The sequence below is a fragment of the Choloepus didactylus genome, chromosome 10, assembly GCF_015220235.1.
Source record: "Choloepus didactylus isolate mChoDid1 chromosome 10, mChoDid1.pri, whole genome shotgun sequence".
Taxonomy (NCBI): Eukaryota; Metazoa; Chordata; class Mammalia; order Pilosa; family Megalonychidae; genus Choloepus; species Choloepus didactylus.
In genome coordinates, this window is record NC_051316.1 from 105,375,085 (window position 1) to 105,391,971 (window position 16,887).

At 40.4% G+C, this 16,887-nt stretch overlaps 1 protein-coding gene across 2 annotated transcripts; it reads right to left on the reverse strand.

The window, feature by feature from the left end:
• Positions 1 to 939: 939 nt before the first annotated feature.
• TLR4 (toll like receptor 4) lies at positions 940 to 14,795 on the reverse strand. 2 transcript variants are annotated; one of them, XM_037797711.1, is made up of 3 exons: positions 14,465 to 14,795; positions 10,526 to 10,692; positions 940 to 7,242 (listed from the first exon to the last, which is right to left on the reverse strand). In XM_037797711.1, exons 1-3 carry the CDS (start codon positions 14,555 to 14,557, stop codon positions 4,977 to 4,979), a joined length of 2,526 nt encoding a protein of 841 aa, XP_037653639.1. In that variant the 5' UTR covers positions 14,558 to 14,795; the 3' UTR covers positions 940 to 4,976. The 2 variants fall into 2 exon arrangements, with proteins under 2 accessions (XP_037653639.1, XP_037653640.1); XM_037797712.1 differs by lacking the exon at positions 10,526 to 10,692.
• Between the last annotated feature and the right edge of the window lie 2,092 nt (positions 14,796 to 16,887).

The window sequence follows — 16,887 nt, forward strand, 5'->3', positions numbered from 1 at the left end:
CCAAATCTCAGAGTGGGCATCTAATAGCAGTGACCTTAGACACATTATGTAATGACTCCCAGCCTCAGTTTCCACATCTATAGATTGCAGATAATTTTAGATCATCCTGTTTTGTTGATGTGACAAAATAAATGAAATAATAGAAAACCCTTGCACAAAATGATTACTCAAAAAGGTCACTATTATTACTGTTATCATTATCGGTATAGCCAAGTGAGGTCTGCTGAGAGGGATGGATTGTTCCTCCCATCTTATATATATTGAAACTTTTGTCTCCAGGGACTTGAATGGCCTGCCCAAGATCACATGACAAGCAAACGGAGATCCTGGAGCATCTCTCAGGTTTCTGCCCTCCAAGGCAGTTCACTGTTCATGCCACCAGGAGTCTTCTCTACGTTATAAATGAACAGGTAGTTTTTATCCCTTTGAAAGTTCTAGGTCCAGAGTCTGGTGGCCAGTGTGTCTTTCAGAGCTGGCCCCTGCCCTTCCTTCCACTTTTCCTTGCTGAGAAAAGAATCCCTGAGTTTGACTCTGAGTGTGGGCCTCCTGCCTTGGAAATTTTCAGGCTTCCAAGCCCCTTTGTCAACTTTACACTAGGCTCAGTATCTTTCCTGCTCTTCAGGCAGCCTCCTCAAGCAGGAAAATCCAGAGCCCTGCAGTGTCTCTCTGCTTCTATCTTTTTAATAACCCCATAGCATAGGAGAGAATTACCCTCACTACTCAGCAACCAAACTGAAATTAGAAAGATTAAGTAATTTGCCCCAAATTTTATGGTGAAGAAGTGGCAAACCTAAGTCTTCTGTATGCATCTGCTAAACTAGTACCTAACTTAAAGAAAGGCCCTGTGGCCTTTTTCTTTCTTGCACCGCCTATATTTAATGACAGCTGCTAGAACATTCCATATGAGGAAAAAAAGAACTCAAAATTTTCTGCCATCCCTGATTTTCAAAGCGTCTGTATTTTTCTTCAATCAGCGAAATAGTTTATTAGCATTCTAGGTACTAGGCTGACACCCTGAGTTTCAAACTCTCAGTTATTTGGTTCTTCTCATTTAGCCAAGCTAAATGATGGAGAATAATGGATCCAGTGGGAAATTCAATACAAGGGACATGCTGTCCTGCTTCTTCTCATGACAGTGCAACTTAAATCCCGTGTCAATGGACATCACTGAAGTCTATGTACTCAGACTACATCAGCTTAACCTCCTCATGGAGTTGATTTCCAATGACATATTATTGACATTTAATGAAGTCATTGCAACAAACAGCCTTATTTAAGTCCATGTGGCAGTAGGGATCCCCAAGTGAGGGATGCTGGGCAATTCCTATAAATACAGAGACATGTGGGTCTGTTGGGGAGGCCATTGGATGGACCCACTGTGGGCCTATTTGTGTGAGAGGTCCAGGAGCCCCTTGGAAAAGAATTTACCACCTTGGGAAAGAGAGTTAAAATGGGATAGGCTTTGCCCATCACTATCAGAGGAATGAGGTCTCTAACACAGCTCCTCCTTCCACTTAATGAACATCCTGTGGTTCAACTCTTATATCTGGCTTCTAGTTTTGAGCCCTGACCATACTAAAGATAAAGCAAAAATAAAGAGCAGTAGCATTCAACTTTCTATAAGAAATGGGAGGAAGGCATTAGGAAAACCATCAAGCATAGGGTTTAAGAGCAATGAGCTTTCAGTGTCAGGGAAGTCATGTTTAAATCCAAGCTCTGCATTTATTACATGTGTGACTTTGGAAAGGTTCTTTAAAATCTCAGAGCCTCAGTTTCCAAATCTGTGCTATTTCTGATATTACTAGTACCCATCTCATAAACATGGTGTGAGAATTTAAGGAAGATCTATGAGATAAAGCCTTAGAATAGGATCTAGCCACAAAAGGTAGCTATCATAAGGGCAGTCCTTACCTGCCCTCAGCAAAGTCACTTATGGAACACTTGGGGCTCAGGAATAAGAGGAGAGAGTGGCTGAGAGCGTCCATGTAGGCAGTGACAGGAACAGGAGATAGCCATGAAAATCCGGAGTGCCAGAGGCTGCATGGGGCCTCCTGAACCATGCTGTGGGACCTGGGGACCTTTCCTTGGAGGCACATCACCTATAGAGTTGGAGCTTTGCTTATTCATCAGTTCTTCAAATAAACAGCTGTCTTCCTTGTGCTGGGCATGGTGCTCAGGCTGGGGAAGCAGGAGGGCAGAGGGACGTGTCCTATGCCCTCTCCAATCTCACAGCCAATCTAAGGAGGACTCCTGTAACTGCACACAGAACCCCCCAGAAACCTACTTGCAGTTTCTAGAAGTGTTACAGAGGCCAGAAGGAAGCTGAAAATCTCACAATCCTGTGGGTGGAGGGTGAGTCAAACAGAAACTGCCCCACTTGAGCTATAGTCACCCCTATTGCACCACAGGCTGGGAAAACATAGCAAGTGCCAAAACACAGTAGTCCAGGAGATCCCCAGTTCTTCTCCCTATGCCCTCTTTATAAAGTCCCAGAGGGCACTCCCCCATAAGAACACTCTGCCCCTCTCATGGAACATACACTATGTTCAACCCTTAAAACAACCTTACAAAGAAATATTCTTACCCGAGTTTTACATTTGAGTTAACTAGACTCTCAGAGGGGGAGAGCCCAAGGCACCCAGCTTGAAAATGGTTAATCTTTTTTACTTTCTCCAGAATCCACACTGTCCAAAACACCAAGGAGTCTCTAGGAGTTTGGGACTAGAAAAACGGTGCTAAAGCTTACTCTTAGTATCTTTCTTTCCCATTTTCGTTCTTTGTCCAGATTTTCTACTTCTAACTCATTAACCCTATTGTGCATGTATATTTTATTGAAGCACTCTCAAGTTCTTATGGAATAAATAAATTATTCAGTACATATAATATATCTATGCATATGTATTTGCCTGATTATTCATGATTTCAGTGAGAAACCCTTGACTAGTGTCAACCATGCAGAGAACTGCAAGGATTTCACTTCTCGTTTTGCCAACTTTAAGCAAGAAGCAATGAAGTGTAGTGGAAAGTAAATGCCCCAAGTGGGCCAGAGGCCCAGGCTCAGGCCCTGCCACTCAATCTCTCTGTGGCCTAATGACAGTAAATTTACTTCATTGGATTTCAGGTTTCACATCAGTAAAATGAGGATAGTAATTCTTGACCTGCCTACCTCACTTGGTTAATGGGAAATTCAAATGTGGCTTTAATTGTGTGGGTATTATAAAAATTTAAGGCATTTTAATTTGTATTAGTTTGTCTCCACTTCACCCTTTGTCTCTCCTTAATCCAGAGGCTTCAAACATTTCCAAGGAGATCATCATAGCCCTGACTAGTTTCCTTCTTCCCCTCCTGTTTCGGTCCATATAATTTCTTTCGTTCTTGTCCACCTCACCAGCAATTTTCAGAATTCTCCATCTGAAAAGGGGGATTGGTAGGAAGGTGGCCAGGGGCAACCTTGTATAAAGGAAACACACAGCTGTATTCTTATTTTCCCCCTTGGAATCTTGTGTATCTGCTTGAACTAAAACAGATTTGCAGCACACATGCTCAAATATGAGCATCAGTACACTCACGCAGAGCATGGCCATTACCAAACACACATTCTCAAGCATACTCTGAAACTAACTCAAACCCAAAGTCACACAGGTAATAAATGCATTGAGAAGCTAGATGTGTGTGCTTTTCTGAGAACTCCCCTTGACTATGACCGCAATGAACCCCAGCTACCTCATTTCCTCAAAGCTAACAACTTTGTGGTCAAGGAGTGATGGCCAACAGGAAGCAGTGACACGCACGCCCTACCTGAACCATTTCACAAGCAGCTCTCCTGGCAGTGGGAGATGGTGGAGGAGGGAGCTCAGTCCTATGTGTCTCCCTGAAGGGATTAAACTTTCCCTCAAACACTAATTCTGAGAAGAAACCTTTGCTCAACTCATCTCATGTGGTCATTCAGCTACATTAGCCCATACGGCTCTGGGATCATCAAGAAAAGGTAACTTCCTAATGTCACCTCCTCCCTCCCTGTGCCTCAAATCAGAGCTGCTCCTTATGAAACCATGAAGTTAGACTTCTCTCCCCCTATTTAAAAACATGCCACTTTCATCCAAATTATTTTAATGCTGCTTCCATGGCAGCCAAAGCTTAGGAGGTGAAAACTTTTGAGTGACATTAAGTGACATAAAGTGACAGTGTAGTTTATATACTTGCTTGAAAAAGAGTGACTAAATATGGATATTTCCAGCATGTGTCTAGCCTGCTTTATGATGTGGGTTTATAGAGATGACATAAAAAATGAAAACAAGATTTATAAAGACATATATCTATCAGGGATTATTGTTTAGTAAATAGAACATGCTATTTATAAAGACATACATCTATCAGGGATTATTGTTTAGTAAATAGAACATGCTAAAGAATGACCAGGATGTTTGTATGTTTGAGTATGCATTTGTAAGGTTTCCTTAAGAATTAGTTAGTCCTTAAGGTGGAAGGGAGATCCCAAGTCAGGGGTTTCTGTATCAACAAATAGAATGTAAATTGCATTCAACAAATGAAAAGCGAACAAACACCCAGTTCAGTTGAAACTACCAGAACGGTTTTAAGGTGGCTAAAACTTAATGCATGAGGTGATTTTCAATCAAAAGGCTCAGGAGGAAAACAATGTCCCTTTCTTGTCTCACTGAGACACACTCTCTTAGTTCTAATTTGATTTGATGGAGTAACAATTGAATTGACTTTCCCTCCCATAGATTCCTTGGCTGAGTTGGTGAAAACACCTCTCTGGATAGTTCTATATTTCAGCACAGTATTTATTCCCTTGCATTGTAAGTTCTGTGGGATTAAAGTCTGTGTATCTTCTGCACCACCAAATCACCTACTGTTAGCACAATGCCTGGTACGTTGCAGTGTTTTAATAAATACTTGTTAACTGAATAAGTGTTGGGCCCCATTGGGCAAGAAAGTACCCCAGGAGTTTCTTCTCAGGTGGAAGTTGTTGCTTCAGGTTGGCTGTTCTCTGCATCTGCAGTTTCTTCTGGATTCCATGATTTGCCATCCAGCAGGGCTTTTCTGAGACGTCTCCAGAAGATGTGCCGCCCCAGGACACTGTCCTCCCACTCCAGGTAGGTGTTCCTGCTGAGAAGGCGATACAGCTCCACCTGCTGCCGGAGCAGGGACTTTTCTATCTTCTGCAGGACGATGAAGATGATGCCAGAACGACTGCTCAAAAACTGCCACGTCTGGGCAATCTCATACTCAAAGATACACCAGCGACTCTGGATGAAGTGCTGAGACACCACGACAATAACCTTCCGGCTTTTGTGGAAACCTTCCTGGATGATGTTGGCAGCGATGGCCACACCGGGGATAAAGTCTCTATAGTGAAGGCAGAGATGAAAGGGAGGTACTCCCTCTTCCAGGTTCTTTACCAGCTCATTCCTCACCCAGTCCTCATCCTGACTAGAGTAGATAACAAAAGCATCATAGGTGTTTTCTCCTCCACTGTACTTTTTGCAGCCCGCAAGAAGCATCAGGTGGAAATAGAACTTATAGAACAGAACTATTACCAGAGCTACCACAAGAACACTCAGAACTGAGGCGCTAATGATGGTCTTGCTCATCTGACAGGTAGTGTTACTAAAACTCAGCACAGGCGTGCCCCTCATACGTTCAGGTGTTGCACATACCATTTGTTCAGCTTCCACCAAAAACTGCCTTTGGTCCTTGACCCACTGAAGGAAACTCTGATATTCACAAGTACAAGCGAAATTATTCTGGGTAAGATTTAAGAGGGCTAGACTACTTGGAAACTGAGGTAGTTCTTGGCTCTCAGAGGCCTCTATACCATTGAAACTGACATCCAGGATCTGGAGAGAGTGGAGATGTTTATAATGAAGCATATCCAATGTCAGGAGCTTGTTGTGACTTATATTTAGTACCTGAAGTTTAAGGAGTGAGTCAAATGCTCCCCAGGACACCTGTTGTAGTTGACACATAGAGAGGTCGACGTAGGTCAAGTTAGTCAGTGTTGTTAGGATATTTGGAAAGACGTTGCGCTGGAAAGAATTGCCAGCCATTTTCAAGACTTGGAGGCTGATCAAGCCATTAAAGATGCCGTGGAAGACAACTTGAGTGCTAGTATAAGAAATGTCAAGGTATAGGAGTTTATTAAGTAATATGAATACTGGAAATTCACTGATACTTTTCAATGTGGAATGCTGGAAATCCAGATGCTCCAATCGTTCCAAACCTGGAAAGTTTGAACTCATGGTAATAACATCATTGTAGCTCAGATCTAAATATTTTAGTCTGGATGTCCCCACATCTCTGTGAGAACAGCAACCCTTGAAACTCAAGCCATTTCTACTGAGATCTAGAAACTCAAGGCTTGGCAGCTTAACCTCTACAAAATTGTTACTACCTCTGTTAGCATTGAAAATAAACCTTTTGAGAGAGAAGAGTTCCAGTGTGGGAAATTGATAAAATCTACAGTTAACTAATTCTAAGTCTTGCCACTTGAAATCTTTAGGAAGGCCTACTAAACTGCTGATTTGCACACTCACCAGAGAAACTGCAGAAATATTTGCCAAGCAACTAAATAAGCCAGCAACATCTGTCAAGACTTCATCCAAGTATACTATCTGAAATTCTTCAATGGTCAAATTACACAGTCCCTCCAGCACAGAGTTGTCAAACTCGCCCATGTTCCTCTCATTTCTAAATTCTCCCATAATCAGCCGATGGATTTTTAAACCAGCCAGGCCTCGAATAGATGTTTTCATTACATCCGTACTATTAAAATTATTTCTTAAAGTCAGTTGATGGAGCCTAATCTCCTTGAAGGCACCTGGTTGTATAAGTTCTATAGGGTTCAGGGATAGGTCTAGAGAGAGTTGGGGTAGGGGCATTTGTTGCAGAATCTGCAAATCTTCATGATAAATATTCCGGATCTGGTTGTTAGAAAGGTCCAATTGCTCCAGGTTGGGAAGGTTAGAAAAATATTCAGGCAACTTGAAGGAATGAATAACATTATGAGCCACATTAAGCTCTTTTAAAGTTTTAAGATGTCTGATGGGGAAGTCCTCTAGAGAAGCCAGGTTTGTCTCTACAGCCACCAGCTTCTGTAAACTTGACAGTCCCAAAAAGGCTCCCAGGGCGATTCTCTTGATAGGGTTCCCTGTCAATATCAAGGTGGACAGGTGGTGTAGGCCCTGATATGCATCATCTTCAATCATCTGAATTTCACACCTACAGTGAAAAGAGATACAGATTATATAATACTTCTGCTGAATAAAACCCCCAAATGGAATAACACTTTAACTTATCCCGTTCTTGTGACATGTCATATGATCGTGCATAGGCAAAGAGATCAGGCAAGGCATATGATAGTCTGAGCATAAAAGAAGTCCCCACAAATTCAGTATCAATATGTTGGCCACAACGATAAGCTCTTGTAATCACACTAGGCATACATGCTGAACAGACACAGTGCACCCAACAGGAGTAAAACAGTTAAAGAGTAATAATCAGGGCACATAATAGCCTTGGACTAAGTTTATAAACTCCTGCTACACGTAATTGTCATTATACATGTGATTCATACCAATAATTGTTAGTTGATAGGCACGATTAATGACTGGCATATGCCTATTTCAAATATATAAAAGAATACAAATGAGCATTGCAGATACACAAGTTTATGAAAACTTCTGGATATAAGATAGTGATTGAAAGATGTAATTATCACAGATACATGTTAGTAACAGGTGATATGAATGAGTGTTGTGAAAGGAAAGTATGCTATGGGAGTTTGCATCTAGAGGGATCAAAGATGGTTTCTGCAAGAACATTTAAATTGAAATCTGAAAAACAAGTAGGAGTTAACAAGAAAAGGAGGGGAGGTGAACAGTAGATACAAAAGTCCCAGTGTAGGAGGCAACCATGATGCATTGAGGAACCACAAGAAATAGCCAACATGGCTGGAGTAGAGACAGGGAAGTGGAGGAATATGAGATGGGGTTGTTGACAAAGGAAATAAAAAGTAGAGGCTTACAAGCCAAAAAAAGGGATTTTGAATTTTATCCCAAGAGAAATGGGAAACTATGCTACACAATATTCGTAGAGGTGATCTTAGAGACAGTATTCTCATGAGTCAATACGCAGCAAAACAAAGATAAACTCTTGCTAGCATTGCAGATGCATGCCTGTTATGATTTGCAAATGAGCCGTTTCCTAATCCAACCTGAATTACATTCACAGAGTTCCCCACTTGCCTTCTCCCCTTCAGAAGGGTCTCAGGTAATAAAAACATTTTGTTCCAAGCTTTTGTTACGTACCGATAGTTAGAAAGTGGGCACTTGCTGCAGTAGGAAGGACACCAGAAAAGGGGGCAAGACAGTTGGGTTCTGTGTTCCTACCATCCTCTCTTACTGCGTTACCATGAAAAAGTTTTTTCCTCTCTAAATCTCACTTATCATGTTTCTAAATGAGGCAGCTGATCTTGATTATTTCTCAAGTTCTGTTCAATCATATGATTTCATTATCTATGAAGTGCCTTGCTCTATGCATTAGACAAGACTAGAGACACACTACCTGTGTCTCTCTCATCACAAGGGGATTATCATTTTAGAGCAATAGTACTAAATACTAAAGTACTAAAATAAAGAGAACATTTAACTTTGAGGCAGGACCTGTGAACTCAAACTTCTGATCTGATGCCAACAAGCTAGGTAAATGTAGCTAAATCACATTAACCTCTCCAAGCCTCTGTTTCCTTATCTATGAAATGATAAATAGATTTCTATAGGAAAAACAGGCAGTCTAGTCTATCACAAAGCATTCTCAGAGGACTAGTTGAGTTAGTGTACCTGAAAATGTGAGGCATTATGAAAAGACAAATGATTTCTATGAAAAGACAAATGATTTCTGCTGTGCTATTGTTTGTCTTGCTTTAATTCAGAATCTCATGCCTGCTAACCAGAAGTGAGCTGGCCTCTCTCTAAGCACACATTTAAGGCCTCCAAGGAAAGTTCCTCCAAGACTATAAATAGAGGATTGAAAATGAATTATAAGAGACATTGATGAGAAGCTACTTTTGTTTAAAAGTCAGGGGTGGGCTTATTGCATCTACCTCCATACAGTTCTTGACAAAATTCTCACTCACAAAATTGAAACTTAGAAGTTACAGAAAGGCTATGATAATATTGTGCACACATATGATGTATTCAATATACATAGCATGTTTGCATTCATTATCACATTTAACCCTGTGGGGTAAGTATGAAAACTTCCACAGAAAAGAGAACTGAGAACCAGAGAGATGAAGTGACCTGCCTCAAGTCACATGGTAATAAAGTATTGGAGGAAGACCTCTGTCAAGTCTTCTGACACCAGGAGGGTTCCTTGCTTTGCACAACTACCTTCAAGGTGCCCTGTTCCTCTTTTTAAGTCAGGAGAGAAAATTTACACCTTTGTCAGAAATATTTATTATTATCTATCAATATCCAAGTTAGAGTGTAAATCTTCAGGTGCTCACTCGTCTGCAGAAATGCCTGCTCAAAGGAGAATTTTCCTACTATACTCTTAGTTTTTATCAAAAGTGTCTGTAGTAAAGCCCTATATGAAATGCTTCTGCACTTTTCATAAATGATTACAGAGAATATGATCCACTCTCTTGTACATTTTTAACAATAAAGTCCCTGATGTGAAAACCCTTTTAGGATTCAGTTCCACCAAAAATAATAATAACTTCACCTATCCCAATGCATAATGTACTTCCCTGCATCAGTAAATACAATTTCAGTCACTGTTCCCTGCCCAGCGCAAATGATTCTCTTTGATCTTGCCATTGTCCTCTTTGGTTCCTTGTCCCTTCCTAACTCCCTATTCTCTATTCCACTTTCAATAATCCAAGCACTATTTGAATCCCACTCACTTTATGAAATGTTTCTTAACCACCCAGCACAGAGAAGTCTCCTCTTCTGAACAACACAATTTGTTGCCTCTAGTTTGCACCTAGTTTACCACCTACTGTCATATATTACTACCCTTATCTCAGGTCAAAATTTTAAAAATCAGAATCTGATAACATTTATTGAATGTTTACTATGTGCCCAGCATCATGCCCAGAACTTTCACATATTAGCACTTTCAAAAGTGCATATGTCTTCCTTAATAGCACAGACAGTATGTTATATATTGCTGTGCTCTTGTTTCCTATCAGATAGTACAAAATGTAGCAAGTATTCAATAAATATCTGCTGATGAAAGGGTTTAAATTAATGAATTAAGAATATCCAAGAGTAGAATTGTCCTCAGAAACCATCTCGGTGACTTCCCATTTCACAGATGGGGAAACTGAGACCTGGAAAAAAGAGGTATCTTGCCCAAGTTTACATTATATGTCAGGACTCTGAATAAATGAATCAGTGAGTCAAGATAAGTTTCCACCAAACAGAGCTTCTGGCCCAAGAATGAGGTAATAGAATAATGAATAACCTACTTGTGCAGTATGCAAAAGCTCACTCATTACCTGGATAAATCCAGCACTTGCAGGTTTGGGAACTTGGAGAAGCTATGGTTGCCTAAATGCCTCAGGGGGTTAAAACTCAGGTCCAGGTTCTTGGCTGATGAGGGGATATTATTGGGTATTTTGTAGAGATTCATCTCCATGCACTGGTAAGTGATGTTAGGAACCACCTGCAATGAATGATCGCATATTAAAGGCAGGGTCTTACTGCTTGCACCTCAACAACTACCTTTCCAACCCCCACTCTGCTAGACCAGATGCTGGGGACTGAAGATGGGATGTGGTGCTCAAATACAAGCACAAGGACCAGTCAACCTTCTTTCATCCATCCATTCATGTATTCATTCATGTATCCACTCACTTTATAGTTATTCAATACCACCCCCAAGAATAGGAAGGAAAGAGCATCTACTCTGTACTCAATGTTCTAACCGCTACTATAATGTTAGCAATGTTTAGTAAGAGACAATAGAGTGGTGAAGGGCTGAGGCTCTTGAGTACACAAGCTCTGAGTTTCATTCCAGCTCTTCCATGTGATTTGGGCATTTTATCATATGTAAAATACAGGTAATAAAAGTATTCAATTTCATTCTCTTTACTCCCCCCCACACATTGTTTATAGCCTTGGAAAGACTGACTGTCAAGGTGTCCAGCCTCCCCTAGACAGAGCCTAACCTTCCCCAATTGCATTTTGTTTCTTGGCCCATTGACCTTGAGCAAAAGAAATGCAGAAATGAGGAAAATATTTGGAATGCATGGATTCCAGTAGTGGAGTCTAGAAAATACAGTTGAGTGTTTTAGATGTCCTGGCTCCTATGCTAATTTCCATCCTATTTTCCCAAACTCTTTCAAAGCCTTATTCTCCAGCCCCCCCATTCAATTTCTGAATTCTCTGATGCCTTCTAGTAAAATCCTTTGCCTAAACTAGCTAATCTGATTTTGTTTAAAAGGATTAAATAGATAAGGTATTAAGAGAGCTTATCTCCAAGTTTATTACAGTGTAAATGATCAATAAACTTTAACATTTATTATTATCATTATCAGCTATAGTTAATACCCTACCATACACTGGCATATTTATTATATGTTATATACTTTGATTTAATTTTCAAATAAACCTTGCAAACATATTGAAAACGGAAGCTCAAGGAGATGAAGCAATATGCCTAAAGTCAAACAGGTCATAAGTGACAGTCCTGTACTTCATTCACCCATGTGCTTAAATGGTACCCCACATGGGAGTCTTACAAACCATGCCATGGTCATATTTCCGTTAAAAGATGTAGTTGACCTACATAATATTGTTATTGTATATATAGTTCCATATTTGTTGTTCATCTCCCGTACTACATTGTAAGCTTTGATGCTCTTGTTCTCTGCTATACCTCCAGCACTTGGAATGATGTCTGTCAAACAGCTGGTGCTCAATAAATATTTGTAGAATAAACGATTGAATAACCGAGCAAATGGAGGTCTGTTTAAGTTCAAACTGTAGGCCTTTTCTACTAGCTACTGTAGAGCTCCCAGTCTACAGTAAGAGTTAGGACAGGAACACAATACTAACAGTGCCATAAAACGGGCTTGGAAACATGTTCTTTGGTTCAGAGACAGTAGAGATGAATTCTGGATGCAGAGTTCATAGAAGGTTCTAGAGAGAAAAGATTCCAAAGTGGGTCTTAAATAATGGGTAAGATTTGGATACATGGAAAGAGGAAGAAGGACATTTCATAAGTAGAGAAGAGTGTGAGCAAGGAAGGGGTGGAAAACTAATTCAGATTGGCTGATAGGTGGGGGAGTGGCACAGCCTAAGTCAGAGGAAGAAGTCAGAGCCAGAAGAGGAGGGCCTCACACACAAATGTGTCCTGTGTCAATTCTTTCAGTTATTTAGCAAATAGCAATTGATCATCTACTATGCATTGAGCACTAGAAATATAGTAATAAATACAATCAGCAATAACCCTCCCCTCTCTTATAGGTTCTATTTCAAAGAAGAAGACAGATGATAAACACCAAACAAAAATATATAATGATGTGATATGGAGAAAAATAAAATATCATAAGGGACTAGAGGCAAATATGGGCTCCATTAAATGGAGATACCAGGGAAGACTTCCCCAAGAAAGTTACATTTCAACAGAGATCTGAATGAAGTCAGGGATTAAGCCATGAAAATATCTAGTTCTGCATTGTCCAATATAGCCACTAGCTACACGTGGCTATTGTGCACCAGAAATATGGATAGTATAAACATCTGAGGTATGTTGTAAATGTAAAATTGCACTATATTTCAAAGACTAAGTATCAAGAAGTGGAATGTCTTATTAATATTTTACAATTTATTACCTGTTGAAATAATATTTTTAATATATTGGGTTAAATAAAAATGTCATTAAAATTAGTGTCACGTGTTTTCTTTTTTTGTTTTTGTTTCTGTTTTATGCTTTTTTTTAACTTTTTAAATCTGTCCACTAGAAAATTAAAAATCACATATATGGCTCACATGATATTGCCACTGGACGGCCCTGAACCAAGCAAAAGCACTCCAGTTAGAAGAAATAGCTAGTGCAAATGTCCTGCGATGGGAAACTCTTCAAACAACATGGAGAGTTACTGAAAGTTTTTAAGGAGGAGAATAATTTGTTAGCGCCAATATCCACAGAAGTAAAACAAAAGACAAATAAACAATAAACCAAAATGTACAGTATGGTTGAAGGAGGGGGTCTAGGGAGTCACTATCGCTATATCTAGTGATAGAAACCAGTCACTACCAAAGAGTCAAGGCCAGAGAAGCTGAGGGCCTGCGCTAGGGTGGCACAGAGCATCTGGGCAGGGAGGGACAGGCTTTGGTGACTCAAAGAATATAGCACATGGAAAGAGAAAGGAGCCGTGAGTGGCTGTGTTTTTATCCCAGGGTGACGCTGAATGGGAGATCTGCCTGCATTAGCCCGACAATACAGAGGAGAGCAAGGGCTGTGGGCAGTGAATGGGGGAAGGGGGTCTTTGAGATGATGAATTAGATCCTTGTTACATATTAAAGTTTGCTATTTTCCCGCATGTTCTCAACTTCAGGACTCTGGCTGGCTTTGCTTCTCTAGAGTTTCTCTGCTGCACCCTAAATCCCAGAACACTCTACTGGCTATTCAGTTCTGCTGCAGGCTTCCAAAGCAACTGTGAAGTCCATGCAGGGGAAAAGCAGAAGACCCATCTTGAATGGGACTATTAACCAGCCCATTGGTCATTTCACAAAGAATGGAGTTTCACCACTGATTTGCTAACATTTTACACCCCTCTCTCTTTTTCTTTTTCCTCTCTTCCATGCTCTTTTATCATTTTTCATCCTTTGAACAGAACTTTATGACTGAATCCAGAAATCTGAAATCTGCCTTGAAATTTCTTTCTATTGAGGACAAAAATGTCATCTTCTCCCTGCAATTGAAAGAGGCAGAATGACTCCTAGAAGCTGAGTGTACAAACCACCAGCAGAAAGGAATAACACCAAAGCAGGCTTCTTATAGCTCTCTATTGAAGTAGATGTTAGTGTAATTCTATACAATTCTATTGAAAAATAGCCTCAGAGAGGTTTAATAACTTGCTCAAGTTCCCACAGCCAAGAAGTGGTTAAAGAATGATCTTAAACTTAAGACCTAGAGCTTTCAGAATCCTGCATGGGACATGGTCCCATCCACTCCCTTTTAGGGCCCTGTAACAATTGGTAATTGTTACTGGGCTCCTGTAGTTTCTTGGGACTTTACATTCACTCCCTTTTAGTGCCCTGTAACAGTTGATTATTTAGCCCCTGTAGTTTCTTGGGTCTCTAAGGTAAATCGACTCCTTTTAGTAGAAGAAACTAACCAGGGAGCAGAGTGGGAAGTTCCCGGCAAGAAGCAGTTTTTCAGAAGCAAAGCAAAGCTAACACGAGATGTGTCCACCCCAGCCACGTACCTCCACGCAGGGATCCCAGCTCTCGGGCCGCAGGCAGGAGAGGAAGGCCATGGCTGGTATCAGCGTCCCAGCCAGGCGCCAGGGAGACATCATCCCGGCATTCTCAGTGCCCAGCAGTGGCCCTGTGAAAGCATGACGCGCTCTCCACGCTGTAACTACCTGACGGGCAGTCTCGGAGGCACCTGTGTCTTCTCTCCCCAACTCTGTGCCCCGTAGCAATTACTGTATTCAAAACAGTGCCGGGCAAGGGTCAAAAGGAAGTGAGAGTGGCAGCCTTAGCATTCTGGACTTTTGTTTCTCTAACATTCATCTCCCCTGTCACAGGAGGGGAAGTTAGAAAAACAGGAAGAAAAAAAAGTGTGCAGACCAGTGGCTGGAGTAATAGCAAGAGGAAGCTGGCTCTGATCCCAGGAAGTCATCTGACGTCCAGGCTTAATGAACTTCTGGACAAACAGTCTGCGTAACTATCTAGGACAGTGTTTCTCTTACTTTGTTCTAGTAGTGGAGGCATACTGTTCAATGAAATCTGGTGCAGAAGTTCACCTTTAGGAAACTGATAAAAAATAAAAGTCTAGTGAAACACAGCTTGAAGACTATCAGAATACCAGGAAAAAAAATACTGGAAAAAAAAAGTATTGAAATATTGGAGAAAGCTTGGGGTTCAGAACCAAGCATAATGAAGTTCAAATCCAGGCTGGGTAACTTTATGGCCATCTGGTCACTTAAACTACTGAGCCTTACTTTCTGCTCTTTAAAATGGGAATAATGTTGTTTAATAATAACAGAAGCTCATATTCATGAAATCAGCAAAAATAAAGTCATGTGGCAGTAGGTTATGCAAAGTACAAGCCTCAGTTCTCTGGTCTTTAGAATGGAAATAATATCATTTGCCTCACATGATTGAATTAGGTTATCTTACCTAAAATTCCTAGCCCGGTACATGGTTCATCATTGCATTCCATAAGTGGCAGCTAATATGATGATTAAAATGTATATAAAATGGGTATAATAATAATAGGTACTTTACAGTGTTATCATAGAATTCAATGAGCTGCTGTTATTTCTAAAGCTCTTAGAACAGTGCCTAAGATATAGCAAGTGGAATGTAACTGTTAAAGAACATAGTTTAAAATGAGGATATTACTGGTGTTGTGTCCTAGATATTCCTAGGGACATGTCCTGCAGGCACCTCAAATCCATCATGTCTAAAACCAAGCTGCAAGAAAGGATGTCATAGTGGACTGATCACAATCTTTTAACTCCTTAAACACACCTGTAAAATTCAGTTAAAAACAATCTCCCATCAAAACTTTGCTTTGAGGATTAATTGAGACTACTTATGTAAATTTCTTAGTGCAGCTCCTGACACATAGTAGGTTCTCAATAAAGTTCCACATAGACATCCAAAACAGATATCTCTTTGATTTTTTCTCCTCTGACTTCATCATTTCTTACCCAAACTTTCCACAAAGCCCTAGAGATTTTATCTATAAAATATTTCCAAAATGTCATACTTCAGTTCTACTACCGTTGCCATTGAACATATCTCATGGTCTGGACTGGTGTGATACACTCTAAACTGATATCTCAGGGTCTGAACTCATCTCTTCCAATCCATCCTTCATCTTTCAATCAAAAGGATCTTTCTGTCTTTATAAAATGCAAATATAATTATATCATGCCCTATTAATAGTATTCTAAGTCCGTGTGTTGCCTAAGACTTAAGTCTCCTTGCCTCTTCTACAGACATATTCCACCCGCTTAGGAGAAGCTAGCATGTTTGCTATTTAAGGCTGGATATAACTAGACCTCATTATTCAAATGGAAGTGGAACTTAACTGAGTAGAATAATATAAGCATGTAATGGGGCAAATGTTCTCTCTTCCTGCCAGTGAAGGGGAAACTTCTTGATGAACAGGATGAGGCCTCAGAGAAGAGGTCCACAAAGATCTCCAGATATTCCAGAGCTGCGTTTCATGTGATGTTAACATATATGGTTTATAGAAGTCTTCTTGGGAAATTTTCCTATTTTTTCCAGGAGAATTCCTTATCATACCTTGTAAAGTTGTTTGGTTTTCATGGGAAATGAATGGGACTGACACCCTATCATCTACTGATCTTAATCAAAGGTGTCTCAAGTCTCAGCCTCTTCCAGAACATAAGCCATTTATCAAATACCAAAGAGGAACTTCAAGCCCCTTAGTTATCAAATCTTATTTGCTTATTTTTTGTGAACCACAGATGTAGTATTGCAAGAAAGCCATGATGAGTTGCTATCATGGGTCTCTAATTTCTACTGCAAAAGAGTAATAATCATGCCCTGGTCACCATAGCAGAGGCTCAGTCAGAAGGCCTGGGAAGCCCATTGGTTTTCCACCCCCTTTCTGATGAGCAAGATCAAATCAGTGTCCATAATCATTCAG

Coding starts and splice junctions, on each gene's coding strand:
- TLR4 (XM_037797711.1), bottom strand. CDS start 14,557: ATGATGTCTCCCTGGCGCCTGGCTGGGACGCTGATACCAGCCATGGCC. Junction 10,693..14,464: donor GCTGGGATCCCTGCGTGGAG/GTACGTGGCTGG, acceptor CATTCATTGCAG/GTGGTTCCTAACATCACTTA. Junction 7,243..10,525: donor CAAGTGCTGGATTTATCCAG/GTAATGAGTGAG, acceptor TTTTCACTGTAG/GTGTGAAATTCAGATGATTG.